The sequence below is a fragment of the Microcebus murinus genome, chromosome 13 (genome assembly GCF_040939455.1).
Source record: "Microcebus murinus isolate Inina chromosome 13, M.murinus_Inina_mat1.0, whole genome shotgun sequence".
Taxonomy (NCBI): Eukaryota; Metazoa; Chordata; class Mammalia; order Primates; family Cheirogaleidae; genus Microcebus; species Microcebus murinus.
Genome location: NC_134116.1, coordinates 21,236,125 through 21,260,253, shown reverse-complemented (window position 1 = coordinate 21,260,253; position 24,129 = coordinate 21,236,125). Strand labels below are relative to the sequence as shown.

The following is a 24,129-nucleotide window of genomic DNA, read 5'->3' as shown; positions in this document are numbered from 1 at the left end:
ACTGGTTTGGTTTGAATTTTACCCAAATAGCTTAAGATTTATCAAGTTAACGAAAAGCCAGTAGACAATAACATATCGAATTACATAAATGAACTAAGATAAATTTCACACAACCACACGTGGCCTCAAAATAGAGATTAACTTAAAACCTTGCCCCTTGATTTGTACTCCCATAATATGCTGAAATAAAATAATAAATAACAATAAAAAAAAAATCTTGCCCCTTGGGGACACATGATGTCCCTAGAAATCAGCCAAGTGAAATGGCTAAAGTGTCGCCAGAGAAATTTCACTACTGACAGGTTTAACTGGCTCTTCTCCTTTTTTTTGAGACAGAGTCTTGCTTTGTTGCCCAGTCTAGAATGAGTGCCCTGGCATCAGCCTAGCTCACAGCAACCCTAAACTCCTGGGCTCAAGCAATCCTGCTGCCTCAGCCTCCCGAGTAGCTGGGACTACAGGCATGCACCACCATGCCCGGCTAATTTTTCCTATATATATTAGTTGGCCAATTAATTTCTTTCTATTTATAGTAGAGACGGGGTCTCGCTCTTGCTCAGGCTGGTTTCTAACTCCTGACCTCAAGCAATCCACCCGCCTCGGCCTCCTAGAGAGCTAGGATTACAGGCGTGAGCCACCGCACCCGACCGGCTCATCTCCTTAAATCCAAATAAGTGAACCTGAGACTACAGCGGGGCAGCAAGTGGGGACCATGGTTCTCTGAGTTAGTACGAAGGTTTACCACAGATTAACAACAAGGATGAGCATCTGGGAGGAAGTATGATTAGAGAGATAGCTCATCGGGGCTGGGGACAGCCATGAATGAATGGGGAAGATCTTTCTATAACCTAGACCAGGGGTGCTGAGAATATTCTGGTACAGGTAGGACTGGAGATGGGAATGGAAAGGAAGTCTGGACAGACCTCTGTGTGCATGCCCTGGAGTTTCTGTACCCGTCACCATTCCAAGTCCAGCTCACTGGAAACTGCTCGCTGGCAAAGGGCCCCGTTGTTGTTCCTTTGCTTTTCTAAAATCTGGGAGGTTGTGAGGATGGTGAGCTCATAGAAAACTCTTACTGACCCATGAGGCTCCCATGAGAGCTTGCTCTGGGTAAGTATTCAGAAGAAAAAAGACAAGCTTCCTGGTCTCTATGCTGCTCAGACAACACACTATGAAATTCAGGGGTGAAGGAAGGCGATGACATTAGGAAGGGCACTTAAATACATTTAACATATAGTATATTCAACAGCATGCCTATTCCTCGCTGCCCTAGAAAGAAATTTTTTTAATATATTACACACCCATTAATGTACATACAATCCATGGTCTAAATTATGAGGCATAATTTACAGCTTTGATGTCTCTTTTACCACTGTAACTAGTGCAAAAATTTTATCCAAATGAAAAATTTTAAATCTACCATTAAAATTTTTTTTAATTTATTGTTATAATGTCATTTTTTTTCCTAAATCTACCACTAAGAAAGTAAATAATTCATGACCTCTAAACTAGGCCTCTCTTTGGAGTACTTATTTGGGCTTCTATTTTGTTGAAGGGATAAAAATCCTGCTAATAGATCTAGGAGGGGTGGCAAGATAAATGCTAGTGTGCTGCTGTAAGATTAGCAACTGGGTCCCAAATCCCTGAATAATAAATAAATCAGCATGAGGACAAGCCTACAGGTCTTGACCACGAAGACGCTGGTTAACTGTAGTCATGAGCGTTCAGAGGCCCATGATAACAAAAATGCAGTCCCACTTAATGCTCTAAACTTTATGACTGTAGTTTTCAAATTAACTGCCAAAGCGGAGCAACTTTATGGGCCTAATAGTACAGACTACCTCCAATCACTTTCTAACTACAGCTATAATCAAAACATGTATTTGTGTGGCCTCTGCAGTTCACAATTCCTTGCACAGTGTCTGGACTAAACAATATGTGTTGCATAAATTTCCACAACACGCTTTCCAGAATGGTCTTGTTTAATCTTCACAATAATCATGCAAAACAGAAGGGGCAGGAGTTGTTGCTTCCATCCTACAGGTGAGGAAGCGCAGGTTCAGAGATACCATGGCAACACTGTGGCCAGCATTCATTAGGCACTGACCATGTGGCAGAGCACTATTTCAAGCACTGGGGATGTGTTAACCGGCTTAATTCTTAACATAGTCCAATGCGGAAGGTATGAATGGGAAGTCCATTTTACAGATAAGAAAACTGAGGCGAAGAAAAATGAAGTAACTAGCACATGAAAATTAATATAACTATAACCAGCTATTGCTATTAGTCACTAGTACCAGGACTGAACCTAGGCAGTTGGCTCTTTATTTTTTCCTTTGAGACAGAGTCTCAACTCTGTTGCCCTGGCTAGAGTGTTGTGGCGTCAGCCTAGCTCACAGCAACCTCAAACTCCTTGGGCTCAAGTAATCCTCCTGCCTTAGCCTCCAAAGTAGCTGGGACTACAGGCATGCACCACCATGCCCAGCTAATTGTTTATATGGTTGGCCAATTAATTTCTTTCTATTTATAATCGAGATGGGGTCTTACTCTTGCTCAGGCTGTTTCAAACTCCTGACCTTGAGCAATCCTCCCACCTCGGCCTCCCAGAGTACTAGCATTACAGGCGTGAGCCACCTCGCCCTGCCGGCAGTTGACTCTTGAGTCACACTTTGAACTGTAACGTGTGCTTTGAGATTTGCCTGTCTACTACCACCTATGTGCTTTGGCCTTTGTCAGACAGCTTAGTCAACGGAAAGTTGCAAAGCTACTCCAATGCTCCCTCTAGGTAAATTCCAGCTACTACAGGTCCCGTCAGTTAATCTGCACAAACAAAACCACTAAGGACCTCACCACAAGTCCACCCAACTGACCAGGGTTGGAACGTTCAGTGATGACTAACTCTCCATAGGGACCCAGGTCAGAAAGGGTCAGAAGCAAGACAGGTCAAAGGCCCTCAGCACGGAGCCATCACTTAATAAAACTACAGAGCTGAAAGTTTTATGAAAGGGGGTATTTACATTTTACCAATATTGGGTTTTTATTAACTCTTAATTATCATTATAGAGAAACCTCATAGTCAAAGTACATACAAGAGCTCTCAATGAAAGAAACAAACACACAGCCTGTCTCATGTCAAGGAGCATTCCTGATAAGACCTTTCCAAAGGTGACAGAGCCTAACGCTATGTAAATACAACCAATGTTTAGCAACTCTTCCACTGCACTTCCACAGGTTCACATGAAATGCAGGGTGTTTTATATGCCTCACAACAGATTCCTAAATCATTCTGCAAAGTGAACCTTCATTTATTTTTCCACACACACATAAAATGGAATAAGATTATATGCCCCCTATATTCAGATTTTCTCTGGTAGGAGAAAAATATTAGTGATACTGCTTTTTTGTAGAAAATGAATCAACATGCATAGTGATTTTCTTCTAGCATCCCCTCCATTTTCAAAGACTGAAATGTAATCAGAGCCTAAATGTGTTATTAACAAGACATATTTACTCAGAAACTTGGTGTCTGACTTACCTATTGGATTTCTATCAAAGAATAATACCGGAGCTTTCAGAATGGACTCAAACATTTTGTTGTGCAACGTTTGTGAAGAATTAACAAGGACGTAGAATGCCAACAGAGACCTTGCTATGCCAAACAGGACAGTAGCTACAGTTAAACCTGAAAGAAAGAAACAGCACTCTGAGAACACAGCGTATCTCTGCATTTTCTTCAACAATGCTAAAGCAAGTTGCACAGTTTATAAAGAAATTATTTTATTCCATAAAGCATCTGGATTCAACAAATGTATAATGTATTTCAAAATACATTGAAAAATAATTAAAATAGTTTATTTTTCTCGCTAAGAGGAAATCACACAGACAAAAAAAAAATCGGGTGTAGACTACAAATTTATTCCAGGTTTTCCTAATTCAATTGAAAATTTTATTAAAAACCCAAAAGATAAACAATCAAAAAAAAAATTCATCTTTTCATCTCCATTATCCCAAAACTTTTTACATTGCGTCCCTTAATCTAAAATTGTGTTACATTTTGATACTAACATGTGATATTAACAGGGAACAGAAGAAATGATACCTTTTCCTTATAGAAAATGCCCAAGTACCTTTAAAGAATTTTAAAATACCAGTGTAAGTTATATGCGAAAAACCTATTAAATAGTGATTTTCTTCCACCAACTTCTAGCAACATTTTCAAAGACTTGAAATTGAATTGAACTGAGCTGCATTTTTCATTGAGTTGAATTGCAAGAAAATACAAATTATATTTTAAGATAAGATAATGTAAATAAGCAACTGATCCCTCATTATATGTTATATATATATATATATACACATATATATATACATACAAGGCATTTTTAAATAAGAATAATAGTCTACTCTAAATTATATATTTTATTAAGACATGAATGAGTACCCACTGGGCACACAGAAATGAAGAGAACTCTCTTAACAGCTCAACTCACGATGCTAACTTCTGTAACAGTATTTCACCTACAGAAGACACATCACTATTATTTAACCTCCGGAAGGAACTCAAATTCCTAAACTCTATCAATAGGCATTTTGCTTTAGCCCACCTGTTCTATATGAACATGTAATGGAACCGTTTTCCTTCTTCCTTTAGTCTTCACATAATCCACCAATTCAGAAGGTAAACAGCTAATGGATTTAGATTTCTTAGCAAGTGATCAACGAAATAAATACCAAATTTCAATGAGTGGGTTCTTACAAAGATAACTCACTCTATCTCTGAGGAAAGCTTGTATGAGTGTTTCCTGTGGAAATACTTAAAATATGAGATGAGGATTTCCTTTAAACAGTGTGTAATGCTACACATATTCCAAGCACTCTTGTGAAAACAGAGCGCGGTGTTAATATTAGTCTGGCAAGCCAAATGTTAAATTAATCACACAGTTGGGGGCGCGATAACATTGTGATCTCAAAGTAAGAAATAGAAGGAGCCCTAATTCCCAGACACTGCATTTTTCCCAGCTCAGCTTCCCTCTTAAGTAATTAGTGAAGCCCGAGAGATGAGCAGTGTGGTGAAGGAGCTTTGCATACCTGTGAGGGAATAATGCTTTCATTTTGGGGGCCTTGCTGCCAGAGGATTTCATCCAAGTTCAATAAAAGCCAGGGTTTATTTAGACAGAATTGGAACAATCCGAACCACAGGGTGGGGATCCGTTTCTAATCCCCTTGCCCATCCATATAATGATATAAGATTTAGCTAAAGCAACCTATTAGAATAGACAATAGCCACATATTTCCAGTGGCTGATTTTCTGAATGCTCAATCCCGGTTTAACTTTCAAAATCCAGTACAGAGCAAATTAAGAGTCTTCATTCAACCTCTTTCTTCTAGTAGATTTTAAAAATAATTATTCTAATTAATTCAAAGACTAAATGCGACTGAGACTCCTAATCTGTTAAGACATTACTGAATTACTCCTAGAAGCCCCAGTTACTCACACAGGCTCATTGTAAGCACCTCAGCCTCTCAGATAATAGACCAAATGATGAAACTTTACCTGAATAAATTCCTAAGTACCAGTTAAGATCTAGCTTCTCAGTTACATTTGCTCTTCCATTTACAGTGCCATTCAGCATACTTTGTTTGTTTGCCCTATGGAACAAGGGAGAAAGAAAAGATTACCCTCCAGATGGAATTCAGATACATACCCAAAAAAAATGAACCTCAACTTGGGGAGAAATGTTGCAAGCTGGAAAATGACCCCTCCAGCTCACACAGTGCTGGATACATCTACTTCACAAAAATTCAATTTGAATCCTGACTTTCAGTTCTCAAAATTGTCGGAAGATGTTGCTAAGGGTCAGACATGGGTAGAGACCATACGGGTCACACTCCCCCACAAGAACTTTCCATTTCTCCATTGTGGACTAAGTGAGGATTAGAAGAGAATGCTCAACAATCTCCATCTCTCCCCCAACTCTGTGGAAAAAGCGAGTCCTCACAGTGATTTATAGCACTTCACACCTCAGACCAGACGTAACTCACCAGTAAGAAAGCCACCAGTCCTGAAGAGCATAGGCCGCCTACAGGAGGGGAAGAAAATTAAAAAAAAAAAAAAACCAATGTGAAATTTTGGCATGACTCACCAACCCAAAACTCTTAATCACTAAAATGGATAATCAAAAGAAAAGCTTCAGGGAACAGAGAGGGTTCATCCAGCTCAGGTCCATGCCAAGCCCAACCTCCCAAATAACAACGGGACAAGAAAACACATATTACGTTTAAGAATCTTTTAAAAATTCCCGTTTTTCTGGAAGTTCTTTGTAGCGTACATGTAAGACCAGGAGGCAACCCCCTCCCCACTCCTCCATTTTGCTCCTCATAGATAACACATTTCAATGCAAACCCCAAGTGAACTGCAAAATGCAGTAATAATATCATAAATATGGGTACTGTAAACATCAGTCTGAGGGTACAAAACAAAGTCATTGTTTACGTGAGCTGCAGCATTTATAAGAATGAGGAAAACGATGACAATCCAGTGTGCACCAGCTGTGAAGTAATTCTTATACGCCTTAAAACCAACTTTTCCTTCAGATCGACTCTCTTCTGACGGCGTTACCTGTACGTCATCATTCTGAGAAGGAAAAGAAAAAGTCAGTTAAGAGACAAAATAGTATACAAAAAGTGTTTCAAAAGTTGACATTGTACTCTGTTTAAAGAGCTATAGAAAAACAGGCCCATGTGACACGCTCCAGGCAAGAGTCCAAAATGGTACCTATCCTGTGGAGAAAGGTGTGGAAATATCTAGCCAGACCGTACATGCATTTACCCTTTGACCCAGCCATCCCACTACTGAGAGCCTATTACAAGTAAGGAAGTATCATTTGCACACTGCGGTGTGCTTTGCTTAAAGCATGATGTCAGGATTTTCAGCCCTTGCCTAGCATACCCGAGTTCAACTGTAAATGCAGAAGCTTATTCCAAAATCAGATACAAAATGACGTGGAACTCGTGTGTCACACTAGATTGCATTATTCAAGGTGGAAACATAAAACAGAGGAGAGAGTCAAAATGTTAGCCAAATACAATAACTGAGGTCACTCGGTCAGTTTCAGTAATGAGAGTTTGGATAGCAAGGGATGGCCTGTGATCCAAATCTATTTCATTCTAAAGTTTCAGAAACTCATTCTTAAGAACTAATCAGAATGATCTAGGCTTCTGGATGTGGATACTGAGGGTTTGGATGATAAGGACTACCTATCTCTCTATGTATTTTTAAAGGAGCTCTAGTGCATTTCTGCCTGGAGGACTTAGAATGTATTATAGATTCACAAGATCTGAGGACATACTTGGTTCAATGCTGTCCTGTGGGAACTCCAAGATGAATAAGATGTAGATTACGGGGCTGGGCACGGTGGCTCACACCTGTTATCCTAGCATTCTGGGAGGCCGAGGTGGGAAGGTCATTTGAGCTTAGCAGTTCGAAACCATCCTGAACAAAGAGCAAGACCCTGTCTCTACTAAAAACAAAAATAATTAGCTGGGCATGGTGGCGTGAGCCTGTAGTCCCAGCTACTCTGGGAGGCTGAGGCAGGAGGATCCCTGGAGCTCAGGAGTCTAAAGTTTCTGTGACCTATGATGACACCACTGCACTGTACCATGGTGACAGAGCAAGATTACATCTCCATTAAAAAAAAAAAAAAAAACGGGATGTAGATTCTGGTCTTCAAAGATAAGGAAGGAAGTCGGGAACTAACTCTGAAGTGTCTGCCGTGGAGAGGAATGTCAGGTCTTCGCACGAGCTACTCCTGGCCTAACACAAACCATCTGACAACAGGACAGAACGAGACACCTACAGTGTCACAACAGTCCAATATGGCTGACTGAATGTGACCCACAGCAGGACTCTGTCTAAGGGAGTCACCAAATTAAGCCCCTGGATTCAAATGGGAAGCCTGGGACCACCAGAGCAAGTGGGATTTTTCCCATGGTGAATATAGTGTGGGCCACACACACCTTAGCGACTTCCAGCAGCACGTGCACCCACTAGTGACCTCCAGGAGATTCACTGGCCAACAACTCACGGATAACCCCAACCAGGCTTGTTCCCCTAATTCTGCCAATTCCACTGAATAAAGACCCTGGAGGTGCAGAATCTACTTTGGGACAAGATGCTGATGTCCTGAGAAGAGTGAACCAAAGATCCAAGAGGCCACAAGGAGGTGACAACACCAGTGAATGACGGAGCATGAGATGAACTCACGTCTTGGCTCTCTGGAGAACTGTCCTTCAGTGAGGGTCGAGACGACTGCTGAGACCAAATCGAAGACTCTGAGAAGGTCCGATTCCTTAGCGTGGGCGATCCCGGACCTGGAGGCTGTTCAGTATCCTCGTTTTCCTTCTTTAAAAGGGAACCAAAGTCGACCCCACATTTCAGAAACTCAGTGTAAGTCCCCTTCTGCACTGTTTTACCCTAAAAGGAAAATAAAGGATTTCAGAGGAATACATGTGCACATGACAATACTAACCTAATCTAATTCTAATCGAGTAAAAGCTAATTGGTCTTAAATTATAAGTATGTTTAGGTTTGGAATCCTGGTTCAGAAAAATCTAGTACAATTAAACTCAATATCTGACTGAGCATTCTATTTTCTGCCAGACCCTGTGTTAGGTGCCAGGGGAGATTTAAAAAAAAGTGTAATCGTGCGTTACAAATGCAGGTCATTTATGTCAATACTATGGGCATTTAAGGAAGCAAAAAGCATGCTGTTGGTGGGCATATTAGTAGTCTTCATAGAAAATGTAAAAACTGAGCTAAGCCTCATATGATAAGAATTAAAGGAACAGAGAAAACTGGGAAAGATATTCCAGGAAAGAAACTCAAGAATGACAGGGAGGTGGGCATGAGCATGTCCGCCCTTGCAGGAGTCACCCAGGTGAGCCTCTGCTGGCCCAGTGCCAAGCGACCTGCTGGGACGAGGTGTGTTGGCACTAGCCTTAGTCAGAGAGCCCAGGAGCTGCACGTTCATGGTCTTCACTCTAAAACTGTCCCACCAACTCAGGAAGTTCCGAAATGAAAATTCAACGTTCCAAGGGACACCTTTCTACACAGTTTCTCTTTCTTACAAAGTTATAGAAAATAACATTTAATGTATACATGTCTTTACTATTTTCTCACTCCATGAAAGGAGACCAAGCTGATTTACTCAAATAGCAACAAGCAAAATACTAGTCAAAATCTAAGGATACAAAACAAATCAAGAGAGCATCTCTGGTTAAGGCAGGACAGGTGGGGAAAGGTGGCCCAGGACCCCCACCTGCTAGCCCAGTCCTCTCATGACCCCCAAGGTGGTACACCAAGAAGAATCCAGTGATGCCCTTGGGCCCTTGGGCTCTTTGAAATAGTTTGAAACTAGAGGATTAGAAAATGTTGCCTGATGCCTTGCATCTTAATTCTACCTAGGAGGTAAAATTTTGAGAAGAGATTCTAAGTGGACTCGGAGGAGAGGCCCATAGCCCCCTGCTGTGAGTTAGGAATGACACCAACAGCAAAGATGGACCCCAGATCATCCAGGGGTTCCCCGTGCGCAGAAAAAAATAGTTGTTTTGAAAGTACTAAAACTGAAGAAGCATGCCCAAAATAGGTGCTAAGAGAGGCCCCACAAAATCTGGGGACTGGTGATAAGGTTTCTCACCAGTGCATTCTGTAATATTCTCATAATATGACCAACATTTGGGTCTTACCAAACTAGTTTCAGCCCTCTGCACACAAAATTGTTTTCAAGTTTGAGGAACATGACCTCCCTATTCCTGGGGGAGTGGGGAAGAACTGGCATATGGATTTGCTTGTGAAAAGGCAGTTTTTTTATGCTCCTCCTTGGGGCAAGAATTCATCGGACAGAGCTTCGGTGGACAAGTTCCTCCCTGTTCTTTAGCAGCTATGTTAACCAGCAAGGAGGCGTTTAAAAAATGACCTGCAAGAACTTTGCTATCAGTATGTATCCTGTTTATGGCAATAATGTGAAATTTATCTCTGACAATGATACACACAGATCTTGTGAACTGTAGTGAATATGCATTATTTGTTATTTCCATTATTTTACCAAGAGGTTGTAGGACAGGAAATGTTTGAGGGTACTAAGGGAGTTTCAGACCTACAGTAAGGGATGTGACCCAGGACCTGCTGGGCCAGACAGGGGTAGCTCAGCTAGAGAGGCAAACAAGCCTCAGAGTGATGCCTCAAATTACTCGAGGTCTGAAAAACTCACTAATCTTCACCTCCCCAACCATGCTGGCAGCTGTGGGTTGAACCCCACAGCTCAAATAGTGAACCCCAGAAAGATACATTCAAGTCCTAAATCCTGGTACTGGGGAATGTGCCCTTTTTTTGGAAACAGGATCTTTGCAGATGTAATCTAGTTAAGATGAGGCCATACTGGGAGGCCATAAATCCAATAGGACAGATATCCTTATAAGAAGAAACCCAGACAGACTCAGAGATAAGGCCACGTGACAAGGCAGAGATGGAAGTGCCGCAGCTACAAACTCTGAACATTAAGGACTGGCAGCAAATGCCCGCAGGTGGAAGACCCAAGGAAGGACTCTCTCCTAGAAACTTCGGAGAGAGATCAGCCCTGCTGACACCTGGATTTTGGACTTCCAGCCTCAGAACTGTAAGAAGATAAATTCTGTGGTTTTAAGCCATACAGTTTGTGGTTCTTTGTTCCTGCAACCTAAGCCCATATTTTTGTTTTCTGAACTAAGAATTCAAATGGTTTCTGCTGTAGCTCCTATAGCAAACATCAAGAGGGATCTTTAAAAAAATTACAAATGAAACCATGTCACTCCCCTGCTCTGAACTATACAGTGGCTTCTGTCCCCATTCCAGGCTTACTGCCCACCACTCTGAGCCCACCTCCCTCCTCAGCTCCAGCCAGGCAGCGCTCTGCCTTTCCTGCAAACACACCAGGTGACTTCCTTCTTTAGGGCCCCACTGTCAGTCCAACAGCCCCAGAATCTCTTCTCCCAGGTGACTGCATGGCTGGCATCGTCATGTCATTGTCACTCAGGTCTCCATCAGATAAGCCTGACCCCTCTATCTCCATCACTGCATCTATCTGCAGGAGAAATAGGAGCCTCCAATGTCAGGAATTTTGTCTTACATGTTGCTTTGCAGGCTCTCACAAGAAACAAGTGCTCAGAAATACCAGTGCAGTGAGACTGGCCGTGGATATACCAGGAAAGAGGGTGCTTGAACCCCTAGGAGCTGCTTGGCTACCCAACTATGTTTCTGTTATGAATAGAAGGTGCTCTGTAGGCAAATGACGTACAACAATCAAATGGATAGAAAAAGGTGTTACTATCTGTAACATCCAAATAATATACTTTGACATAAGTCATGGAAGAGGGAAACAAAAAGTTCTCAGTAAAATAGCATCATTACCTGTAAAAATTTCACTAGAATGGTCATAATTTAGTAATTGTGACATAGCAATTTCCTAGACTATAGGGTAATATGGTTTAGAATGTAACAGTGACGTTTCCAAAAGTCCTTTGAATTTGTCTTCAAAGGCATGAATCCCTGGTCTGAGAAGAAACACAAGATTGAGGAAGAAGAGGGAGTTTCTCCGGAAGCCCAAGGAGGGTGACCTGCTGAGAGACCCTTCATTCAACACACCTCAGTATCAGAAAGTTCAGGAAACTTCTAGAAATTACTCACATCTTTCAGTATCAGGATCTGACTTGCCGCTTTGAGATACTGCAACTGATGAGTCACTAGAATTGTGACCTTCTCATGCAAGGTTTGACAAATACACCTGTAAATTGTAAAAGGTATGTGTATGAAAAATACATGAATCAGGTGCTCCAAACTGAAAACATTCATTTTGAAATCATAATGAGACAAAGACAACACAGCAAAGATCTGTAATTTAAATACAAATCAAATACAAATATAAATAAGTGAAGCCGATCACGTCCTCAAATTCACCAGCAGCAAACGTGTGCCTTGCTGTTCTAAGAAAATCTACACAGTCTACTGAAGGAGGTAGTGCCTGCTAAACTTTTTTCTTCTAAAACACAGTTTAGCAAGTATGGATGTCACAATGAAAAAAAAAAAAAACACTGAGATTTAAAAACGTCACTTAATTAAAACACTAATTATTTTATTGCTGGTAAGAAGGGGAAAGAGAGAGAAAAATCAATGTCATATGACAATGTGGATAATTCTCTTGAAGGTTTCCTAGGTGATTATTTATAATGTACATATTAACCAAAAATGGGGCAGGGGGCCCTTAGATCCTTAGTAAACTCTGCCAGAGTACATTTTTCCAGATCCTTCTTCCCAAATATAATAGTAGACAGAAAGAAAAAATGCCAGTGAGGCCTCAGTCCCCACAATACTTCCACTTTCACGCAGGAAGCAAAACTTCTCTCATTACAACTAAAAAATCTCCAAATACGAAAATAAAGAACAGAATCCAAATAGTTCAAATCATAGTAGGAATCATACAGTGGCTCAAAGGCTAAGACCTAACTCAATATTGACCCTCGGAGCACGTGTACAGTGAGTGACCCCGCACCTGCTGCCGTGTTGGGAATACAGACCCCTGGGAACTCAGCCCAGCCCCCATCCTGCAATGGTCTACACCCTCCTAGGGTAAGCGAGCAGGCAGGTATGAGGCCCAGGATTCACGGGCAGGGTTCTTGGCAAATACTGTAGCTTCTCACGTCCTTGCACAGAGCAAATTTCAGGAACATGGCAAGGACACAACCTGCTGAGGTGGGTCAGAGCAAGAGTTCTGGAAAAACACAGGCTGGAGTTTGACGCTGCTCTACTTCTTACTGGCCTGACAATGATGGTGAGTTACTGTCTCTGAACCTCGGTTTCTTCATCCAAAAACAAGGCGAGGCCGGGCTCGGTGGCTCACGCCTGTAATCCTAGCACTCTGGGAGGCCAAGGCAGGAGGATCGCTCAAGGTCAGGAGTTCAAACCAGCCTGGGCAAGAGCGAGACCCCGTCTCTACTAAAAAAAATAGAAACAAATTAACTGGCCAACTAAAAATATATAGAAAAAATTAGCCGGGCATGGTGGCGCATGCCTGTAGTCCCAGCTACTCGGGAGGCTGAGGCAGAAGGATCACTTGAGCCCAAGAGTTTGAGGTTGCTGTGAGCTAGGCTGACACCATGGCACTCTAGCCCAGGCAACAGAGTGAGACTCTGTCTCAAAAATAAAAAAAATAAAAATAAAAATAAATAAAAACAAGGCTATGGTCAACCTGTAAGCATGTTCCGAGAAACAAAAGCACTACTCTGTACAAAGGGCCAGGAATATAACCCATGCTCAATAAATTAGTACCATCCTCAACTCTTCCCCTTAACCCACAATTAGCCATCAGCTTTCAGAAAGTCAGGAGTTAGCAGTCGTGAGCAGGCACTTTAGAAACCGGGCCTACGATCAGAACCAAGACACCAGACTGTAGATGTGCATGTTATTACTTCATTCTTGAAATCAAAAAGGATTAACTTTTCCCTTTTGACAAGTCTTAGTTTGGCTTATTTTTTATCCAAGTTTCTTAACCTCACAAACCCTTCTTCACACTTAGAATTAAAGCTTTTAATGGAACTGTTCCTCCTTAATTCAAAATTGCCTGTCCTGAATCCCTTTATATAAATACCTGAAGGGGGGTGTTACCAATCACATCTAATGGGTTTGCCATGTCCCAGATCAGCCAACGCAAAGGCTGCAAAATGTTTTTTTCCTAACATTTTCTATCTAGATGACATAATATGGCCGGAGGCGGTGGCTCACGCCTGTAATCCTTGCTCTCTGGGAGTCCGAGGCGGGCGGATTGCTCGAGGTCAGGAGTTCAAAACCAGCCTGAGCAAGAGTGAGACCCCATCTCTACTATAAATAGAAAGAAATTAATTAGACAACTAATATATATAGAAAAAATTAGCCGGGCATGGTGGCGCATGACTGTAGTCCCAGCTACTTGGGAGGCTGAGGCAGCAGGATTGCTTGAGTCCAGGAGTTTGAGGTTGCTGTGAGCTAGGCTGACACCATGGCACTCACTCTAGCCTGGGCAACGAAAGTGAGACAAAAAAAAAAAAAAATAGATGACATAATATAGTTACGTTATCATTGTAACTGATGGCTTTAAATTCTTCCTAAATTATACTATCTATCAAAATCTCAAAAAAAATACTCTCTGAATTTTTAAGAATAAAATGTTTCAGCCGGGCGTGGTGGCTCACACCTGTAATCCTAGCACTCTAGGAGGCCGAGGTGGGCGGAACCCTCAAGGTCAGGAGTTCGAGACCAGCCTGAGCAAGAGGAGACCCCCATGTCTCTACTAAAAATAGAATGAAATGAATTGGCCAACTAAAAATATATAGAAAAAATTAGCCAGGCACGGTGGCGCATGCCTGTAGTCCCAGCTACTTGGGAGGCTGAGGCAGAATGATTGCTTGATCCCAGGAGTTTGAGGTTGCTGTGAGCTAGGCTGACGCCAGGGCACTCACTCTAGCCTGGGCAACAAAGCGAGTAGCCAGGGCAACAGAGAGAGACCCCTCTCTCTCAAAAAAAAAAAAAAAAAAAGTTTCAAGTCATGCCATAAAACAAAAGAAGCCAAATACAAAAAATGATTGATTCCATAATAGATTATTTAACACTCATCCTATATATACTAGAATATAATAAGTGCTGATATATAATATGTGCTGACAAAGGACAGAGTGAACACATGTTTGCTGGGCGGCTGCAAAGTGACAGGCACTACTCTATGTGCTGAAGATCCAGCCACTGGTCGAGCCAACAGACAACATGCTGCATCGCATAGAAGAGACACACTACACAAACACAGACAGTGCACTCCCGGGCCGTGAGTTACGTAGAAAAAGCAAGGCGAGGGTTGCAATTGTAGAGGGAGTGTTCAGGAAAGCCTCTGCAAGGAGGTGACATATGAGCCACGTGCCTTCACGCATGTCCCAGCCTAGTGTCAGGAGAGGAGGGGAAGGACACATAAATGGGACCAGGAACAACCCACTGAGGGCAGCGGGCAGGCAGAACGGGCATGATGCCCCCTGGAGGCACAGGAGGGAAAGGCAAGCAGGTGGGTTCTGCTTTGCACAACTGTCCCCAGAGCTCAGATTGAAGATCCTCATGCAGACAGGAGACACAGGCAGAGGTGAGAAAGGGCACGCATGCCTCTTTCAGGGCGCTCCACGGAAGTCGGAATGGCTGGAGCACCAGGCTTGTTGAGGAAGACTCGGAAAGGTGAATGGGGGCAGATGGCAAAGAACTGCTCAGCATTCAAGGACCTGGAACTGTATCCAAAAGTGGAGAGTCTGTGAAGGACTGCAAGGGGGAAGGTGAACCAGTGCTGTGGCCTGAATGTTTGTGGCCCTCCCCAAATTAATGTTGAAACCAATGGGATGGTATTAGGAGGTGGAGCCTCCTAATTCCAATTTATGGGAATCTGCCTTCAGGAGTGGGATTAGTGCCCCTATAAAACAGGCCCAAGTGGGAGGATCAGTGGCCGGCAGGTGGCCGGCACAGTGGCTCACGCCTGTAATCCTAGCACTCTGGGAGGCCAAGGCGGGAGGATCGCTCAAGGTCAGGACTAGTTAGAAACCAGCCTGAGTGAGACCCCATCTCTACTAAAAATAGAAAGAAATTAATTGACCAACTAAAAAAAAAAAAAATATATATATATATATATATTTATATATATATATATATATATATAAATAGCCAGGCATGGTGGCGCATGCCTATAGTCCCAGCTACTTGGGAGGCTGAGGCAGGAGGATCGCTTCAGGCCAGGAGATTGAGGTTGCTGTGAGCTAGGCTGATGCCAGGGCACTCACTCACTCTAGCCTGGGCAACAAAGTGAGACTCTGTCTCAAAAAAATAAAGATAAAAGAGGCCCAAGGAGCTGCCTCGCCCTTTTCACCATGTGAGGATGCAGTAAGAAGAGGGCTGTCTATGAACCAAGCAGAGAGTGAGCCCTCCCTAGATACCAAACTGTTGGTGCCTTGATCTTGGATTTTCCAGCCTCCAGTACTGTGAGAAATAAATTTCTGTTGTTTATAAACCATCACATTTATGGAATTGAGTCACAGTGGACCAAATGGGCTCAGACAAGTAGGTAGGCAACAGTGTGGGAGATCTGATGAGGAGAGACTGGAAGGACGAATTATGCAGATGGCAGAGGTCTGAGCAACTAGGGCTTTCTATTATATCACAAAATCCATAGCTTGCAACAAATCAGATTGGCATCAGTTTAATCTAAGGGCCCTCGCCTCCTACATATGATAGAATCCACTTAATGTTTACAACATACCGTTGTAAAACTCACAAACCTTAATAACCTTGGCTATATATTCATGACTGAAGTAAAACTGTTAATGGCAAAGAGAAGTGTAATTCATTCACTTTTAATACAAAACACTTCACATTTCTAAGCTCCAACACAACCGCCATCTTTCAGAGCATATTGTTCAATCCAATTTTCTAACTCGTTGAGAACATTCTCCAGTTGCTGCTGAGTGATTTCCTAAATTGCATTCCTGCTCCCTGCCCTAAGTTTCCCCAAAGAATGTGATTCTGATTAGCAAACAACAATTTTAACAAGCTTGCTTCTATCAAGTGTATATCCAAAGTCATTAAACCTTAAAGGTGCAAGAGGACTTTATAAATACTTCCTGTGTTCAAAGAAAAACTTAGGGGAGCTTTTGCGATACGCACACGGATATGCAGCAATTACAACACCTTCCTCACGCCTCCCTGGGGAGGCCAAGGTGGAGTCCCATCAGGAATTGTGCTAAAGTACTGGTGGGGACTCACACAAGTCACAAAGCCCCTTCTGTGCCAAAGGGAAAATTCACCAAGTCACAACCTGGAGCAGGCAGGAAAGGAGAGTCACATCAGAGCACTGGGGACAATGCCAAGTGCCAGCTGCTCCTGCTCTCTGCATTCTGAAAGAGTCAGTGCTACCATCCACGTTTTTTTTTTATTGTGGTAAAATACACATGAAGTTTACCATTTTAGCCATTTTTAAGTGTACACCCCAGTGTACCAAGTACAATTACACCGTTGTGCAACTATCATGATGCTCCACTTCTAGAACACATTTCACATAGAACCACAGGTTGGGTAGATGGCCTCATGTCCCAGCCCCTTGAAGCCAGAGCCAGAGCCCAGAGACGAGTGACTGTCACACTGCTGACACTGCCTGAGTCTCTCTCTTTACCTCGTCATCTAGGACCCGTCAGGGACTAAAATGTGCTCCCCTCAAGGCTTCCATGTCCAAGCCCTCACCCCTAAAAGCTGAGAATTTGGAGACAGGACCTTCCAAAAGATAATTAAGTTAAAATCAGGCCGAGAGAGTGGGCCCTACTCCAACCTAACTATGTCCTAAAAGGAAAAGATCTGGACACATACACACAGGAAGGAAAGTTGGGGTGAGGACCCTGTGAGAAGGCAGCCATCTATCAGCAAGCCAAGGACAGGGTCCTCAGGAGAAACCAAAGCTGCAGATGCCTGGATCTCAGACTTCCAGAGAAAACAAATCGCTGCTGTCTAAGCAACCCAGCCCCATGGCACTTTGTGATGGCAGCCCTGGTGACCAACACGAGACCTGACAGTGAGGAGTTCCAAATATCTCTTTTTCATGGTATAAGCCGTATCTATCCTCTGCTTGAGGAAGACTTGCCTGCTTGCTGTTCTTTTCATGAGCCTCATTTGCTCCCGTCCCCTCTGCTTCTACTATTCCTTTTACCAAAGGAATCGAATCTGAGCATCTACACACCCTTCCCAGCCCTGCAGGACCACAGGCTACTTCCCGCCAAGCCAAGCCCACACTGCACTTCCTGATCTCAGCTGAATGCCGACAGCTACCCGCTTCTTCAATTTCACATTGATTAACCTACACTGAAAGCCCCTTAAACTCAAGTTGGGTACACTGAACCCGTGCTTATCTTGACAAGCTCCATGTAGAGACACATTCCTTAAAGGCAGGAATGAGATTCTAAACTTCTCTATCTCCCTTACTCCGCCCAGAATCCCTAACTTCTCTGTGGTTGACTGTCCTACTTTGTAAACTATGATCTTTTGCCCAAAAGCACCTGTAAGAGCACCTATCTCGGTCCCTATAGTAAGTGCTTCCATCGGTGCAGATGAAAGGGCTCACTGGCCTTAACAAGGTCACAAGCAAGCAGCTTGCTGTGGGGCAGGTGGGGATGCTGTTTTAGCAAGGCCAAGCTCATGATGCTTTCAGAAAGGCCAATCTAACCAGTGGTCTCCAACTTTTTGGCACCAGGGACCAGTTTCATGGAAGACAACTTTTCCGGGGGAGTGGAGGGTGCAGGCGGGAGCTCAGGCAGTGATGCACGGCTGGTTCCTAAGAGGCTGCCGCCTATGAGTTGGGGACTGCAGGTCTGGGCGACACAGACCTAACATCAGCACATGTTAGGTTAGGGTAGACACAAAAGAAGATTCCGGAGTTGCTCCATCTCAGTGCCAACAAAGAGCCAAAGAAAACAAATTCCAGAACCACCAAGTGAGAGTCAGCATTCTAGACTAGTTTCAAACGCAAGCTAACCCTACATGTATGTGCGTCTTAAGGGTTAATTCTAGCACAAATCCATGAAGCAACATGAATCTCTTGAAGCCATACTCTAATACAGAACAAATCATTCTTGAATTCTAGACTTTACTAATTATTTCCAAACTTGAGATTATAAGCATCAACCAACAATGCCTCTCCACAAAAGTCCTGTGTTGATTCTGAAAACCTCACTTCTAATGTGCCAAAAACAAATAATGGAAGAAAGGAACTAACAGCCAAGCACCAAGTTGCCAAGTCTCACCCTTCAATGTAAAATTTGTATGTCATCTTTCTTATTCCTGGGGCCTGGATCCATTGGTAATTTATTGATGATCAAGTATTTCTTAACTCCCTAAAGCATGAACTCCACTCACTTCAACAAACCAAAATCTCCTTCTATATTTTCCTTCCTTGCAAGTACAAAGTCATCACTGTTGCAGAAGTTCTCTAAAATGGATTGGGGGGAGGAGGGAGCCCAAACCCGCAGGGAAAGACAAGCTAAATTTTCAGAAGCTACACAGGCTTTCCTGAGCCAACTCAAAGGGTTCTTGAAAAGCAGAAGCGATAAGAAACTCACAGTTCAAACAAGTGCTTGCCGACTTCCGCATCAACCGCGCTGAGAGGATCGTCCAGGAGGTAGATGTCGGCGTCTTGATACACGGCTCTAGAAAAACGTGTAAAGGGACATCAGAAGGCGCCACGCTTCCCAGCTCCTACCTAGGAAGCATAACCACGCTCAACAACGTGGATGGAGATTCCAAACACCCATGGAATCATCGCAGACAGACGCTTCACACAGAGCCGAGCACAGAGTAAGTGGGTAGCTCTAGAAGTACAAAAGACACCAGCACAGCGGTGGCTGAAGCTTGCCTTACCTTGCTAGGTTTACACGTGCCTTCTGCCCTCCACTCAGCGTGGTTCCCCTGTCTCCTATCACAGTCAGGTCCCCATCCTCCAAAAGCTGTAAATCCTACATGGGAGAAAGAAAAGGGGGTGAGGGATGAATAACTTGTGTTCTACTATTATCCTAAATTTTGCATGTCAATTCTGCAAACATATACACATATTTGATCAACAGCAATGGAGATATTTCGTGGTGACTAAATTGTAACTTTCGCCCTTTCAAAAAAAAAAAAAAACTCTCAGGGTGTTTTATTTTAATGCTGTAGTTCATCACAGCATCTATGCGCTTAAACATTTTAACAGGTATTTACTGAGTAATGACTATATGTCAGGCCTGGTTCTAGACACAGTAAATTTAGCAGTAAACAAAGTTCCTAGAGTTTTCAAGGTAGATGGCTGACAATAAAAAGTTACTGCAAATGCAAGCGGTAAGAAATGCTAAGAACCATGGCAGGGTGCGGTGGCTCATGCCTGTAATCCTAGCACTCTGGGAGGCCGAGGTGGACGGATTTGATCGAGGTAAGGAGTTCGAAACCAGCCTGAGCAAGAGCGAGACCCTGTCTCTACTATAAATAGAGAGAAATTAATTGGCCAACTAATACATATAGAAAAAAATTAGCCGGGCATGGTGGCGCATGCCTGTAGTCCCAGCTACTCGGGAGGCTGAGGCAGCAGGATTGCTTGAGCCCAGGAGATTGAGGTTGCTGTGAGCTAGGCTGACGCCATGGCACTCACTCTAGCCTGGGCAACAAAGGGAGACTCTGTCTCAAAAAAAAGGAAGGAAGGAAAGGAAGGAAAGGAAGGGAAGGAAGGGAAGGAAGGGAAGGAAGGGAAGGAAGGGAAGGAAGGGAAGGAAGGAAGGAAGGAAGGAAGGAAGGAAGGAAGGAAGGAAGGAAGGAAGGAAGGAAGGAAGGAAGGAAGGAAGGAAGGAAGGAAGGAAAGGAAGGAAGGAAGGAAGGAAGGAAGGAAGGAAGGAAGGAAGGAAGGAAGGAAGGAAGGAAGGAAGGAAGGAAGGAAGGAAGGAAGGAAGAAAGAAAGGAAGAAAGGAAGAAAGGAAGAAAGGAAGAAAGGAAGAAAGGAAGAAAGGAAGAAAGGAAGAAAGGAAGAAAGGAAGAAAGGAAGAAAGGAAGAAAGGAAGAAAGGAAGAAAGGAAGAAAGGAAGAAAGGAAGAAAGGAAGAAAGGAAGAAAGGAAGAAAGGAAGAAAGGAAGAAAGGAAGAAAGGAAGAAAGGAAGAAAGGAAGAAAGGAAGAAAGGAAGAAAGGAAGAAAGGAAGAAAGGAAGAAAGGAAGAAAGGAAGAAAGAAAGAAAGAAAGAAAGAAAGAAAGAAAGAAAGAAAGAAAGAAAGAAAGAAAGAAAGAAAGAAAGAAATGCTAAGAACCTGACTTGGGAGGATGAGAGTGACAGAGACACCGATGATCCCCTGCTACATAGTCCTAAGTGGCTTTTCAGACTGCAGCAAAACCTCTTGCAAACCATCTAAGCCAACGTACTCATTTTGCAGCAGAGACGCCAGGGGCCCAGAGAGGTAACACGATGTGTCCAAAATGACAAGGAGTAAGGGATGAAGCCGGGACTTCTGCTCTGTTTCACCTCTCCACCCCGGGGCTGTCATTCTGCCAAAGAAGGGAATGTGTGCAGGGAGGGTAACAGTCCATGCGTATAGACATCACAGAACAAACCGAAAAATCACTATGCAGCCCAGCCTGGGGACCCCGTTCCCACTGGAGTCTGCCTGCCATGCAGAAGCCCACGACACCGCCCACATTACTGGCCCAGCCCTCGCAGGTGGCTGTGGAAGATGCCAACGGACAGCCACCATCCCAACACCTGCTACCCCCCAGAGACGTGGAGAAGAGAAAGGCAGGCAGGGCTGGGCTGACCTCGGAATCAGGCATCAGATGTGAGTATCAGAAGCTGACCCTGACCAAGGTAAAAAAGGAGATGCTTGTCATGCCTGTAATCCTAGTACTCTGGGAGGCTGAGGCGGGCAGATTGCTCAAGGTCAGGAGTTCGAAACCTGAGCAAGAGTGGGACCCCGTCTCTACTATAAATAGAAAGAAATTAATTGGCCAACTAATATACATAGAAAAAATTAGCCGGGCATGGTGGTGCATGCCTGTAGTCCCAGCTACTAGGGAGGCTGGAGCAGGAGGATCACTTGAGCCCAGGAGATTGAGGTTGCTGTGAGCTAGGCTGACGCCACGGCACTCACTCTAGCCTGGGCAACAGAGTGGAACACTGTCTCACAAAAATAGAAAAATAAGGAGATGCTTGAGAACGAATTTTGTTGACATTCCACCTTCATAAATAACCCAGATTTTACTCTATTTCTGCTTTGTAAACATCCTCAGTTGAGACTGGCATGGCAGAGAGGAAAGGGAATCTGGAGCCAGGCAGATGGGGGTTGGAACTTGATCTGCAAAAGGGTGTGTCACTTCATCTCTCTAACCCTCCCTCTTACCAACCATAAAATAATAATAATATTGAAGACACTGCAAAGTATAGCAAAAGATTAAAAGCTCACAGATGTTTTGTGTGCATACGCATGTGTGAGACAGAGAGAGGGAGAGAGATAATTAAAACATGGTGGACCTCGACTAAATGGGAGCTATTACCATTACCATCCTACATTTGCTTAACCCTTTTCTTAGATATGTATGCTATTTAATACAAATCTAGTTCATTGCTGCTAACGTGATGTCATTTCTGCAAACACATAAATAACCCAAGAGAAAGCAATAAAACCTCTTTACACAGGCAATTTTTTTCGACATCACCATAAAATGCTACTCACCTGATACAATCTGTGATGTTCAAGCCATTGTTCCTGCAAAAATTACTCATCCCTCCCCAAGCTGCTTGGAAGCCTTCTGCATCACTCCGATCACAGTGTGTGGCAGCCTTTTCCAGACTGTATAAAATAACAGCTGGAAGTCCAGGCCGCACTGAACAGACCCTGGGGAGAGCCCTTTACCCCCATTATTCGCTGACTTTTATGACCCAAAGAGGGTAACATACCTCTCTTCAGTTTTTACCTTTCTTTTTTGCTAACCTATATTCTACTAGATAAGCTCAGTTTTTACCAATCATCCAGCAACTTTATTAAAATCTCAACAAATAATTACACACTTCACCTTGTCATTTTCTGCAAAACTCAAATGTTACTTCTGAAAGCAATCTCTCTCCTGGTGAAACGAGGCAGTATTAAAAAGAAACTTGTAAACATGCTATTTTCTCTAACTAATAAACTGCAAGTCAAAAATGAAGTGGGGAGGGAAACCCATGGTCTGAAAGCGACCTAAGTTAGAGACATCAGCCAAACACCACGTGCAGATCTCATTTGGAGTCTGATTCAGGATGATGGGTAATCTTTCTTTCTTTCTTTTTTTTTTTTTTTTTTTTTTTTTTGAGACAGAGTCTCGCTTTGTTGCCCAGGCTAGAGTAGCTCACAGCAACCTCAAAATCCTAGGCTCAAGCAATCCTATTGCCTCAGCCTCCCGAATAGCTGGGACTACAGGCATGCACCATCATGTCCAGCTTATTTTTTCCATATATTACTTGGCCAATTAATTTCTTTCTATTTATAGTAGAGTCGGGGTCTTGCTCTTGCTCAGGCTGGTTTCAAACTCCTGACCTCAAGCAATTCGCCCACCTCAGCCTCCCAGAGTGCTAGGATTACAGGCATGAGCCACCGCGCCCAGCCGGGTAATGTTTCTTAATGGGATAACTAAAGAATTGTAAACATGGAGTAGACAGTTAAGGACAACAAGGAATTTTGGTCATTTTTTTTTTAGGTGTGACAATGTGGTGATGTTTTCTTCAAATAAGTTCTTATATTTTAGAGATTACATAATATAACATTCAAAGGTAAAACACTATACAGTCTAGGGTCTGCTTCAGAAAAAATCTGGATAGGGTAGGGCTGGCAGACGTCAGCGGGCAGGCATGAAGCCAGATTGGCCACAAGTTGATCATGGCTAAAGCTGAGTGATGGTGCACGGAGCTTCAAGCACTATTCTCATCCGGAAGCAGTGGCTCACGCTTGTAATCCTAGCACTTTGGGAGGCCAAGGTGGGCAGATTGCTCCAGGTCAGGTGTTCAAAACCAGCCTGAGCAAGAGCGAGACCCCATCTCTACTATAAATAGAAAGAAATTAATTGGCCAAATAATATATATAGAGAAAAAATTAGCCGGGCATGGTGGTGCATGCCTGTAGTCCCAGCTACTTGGGAGGCTGAGGCAGCAGGATTGCTTGAGCCCAGGAGGTTGAGGTTGCTGTGAGCTAGGCTGATGCCACGGCACTCACTCTAGCCTGGGCAACAAAGTGAGACTCTGTCTCAAAAAAAAAAAAAAAAAAAAAGCACTATTCTCTCCACTTTTGCAAATTTTTCTACTTGTCCATTTAAAAAAAAAATGTTCCAAGTGAATAAAACTTGACAAAACAAAACCAAACCCACACAAAAGCATACTATGATTATCATTATTACATTGGTATGAAAACAACAGAGAGAGACAGAAAGAGTGTGTGTGTGTGTGTGTGTGTGTGTGTGTGTGTGTGTGTATCTATGTATTTACCTGGAAGACTGGCTCAAAGTATTAAATAACATTCAAAGATCT

At 43.2% G+C, this 24,129-nt stretch overlaps 1 protein-coding gene across 2 annotated transcripts in view; it reads right to left on the bottom strand.

Moving 5' to 3' along the window:
• Positions 1 to 24,129, bottom strand: part of ABCC4 (ATP binding cassette subfamily C member 4 (PEL blood group)) — a 248,599-nt gene that overhangs the window by 121,664 nt on the left and 102,806 nt on the right. For both annotated transcript variants that reach the window (XM_012769743.3, XM_012769744.3), the window contains exons 12-19: positions 19,484 to 19,578; positions 19,186 to 19,272; positions 11,717 to 11,813; positions 8,261 to 8,470; positions 6,491 to 6,631; positions 6,040 to 6,077; positions 5,552 to 5,646; positions 3,533 to 3,679 (exon numbers count right to left, since the gene is read on the bottom strand). In XM_012769743.3, the coding sequence (XP_012625197.2) occupies positions 3,533 to 3,679; positions 5,552 to 5,646; positions 6,040 to 6,077; positions 6,491 to 6,631; positions 8,261 to 8,470; positions 11,717 to 11,813; positions 19,186 to 19,272; positions 19,484 to 19,578 (910 nt within the window). The remainder of the gene's footprint in view (positions 1 to 3,532; positions 3,680 to 5,551; positions 5,647 to 6,039; positions 6,078 to 6,490; positions 6,632 to 8,260; positions 8,471 to 11,716; positions 11,814 to 19,185; positions 19,273 to 19,483; positions 19,579 to 24,129) is intronic.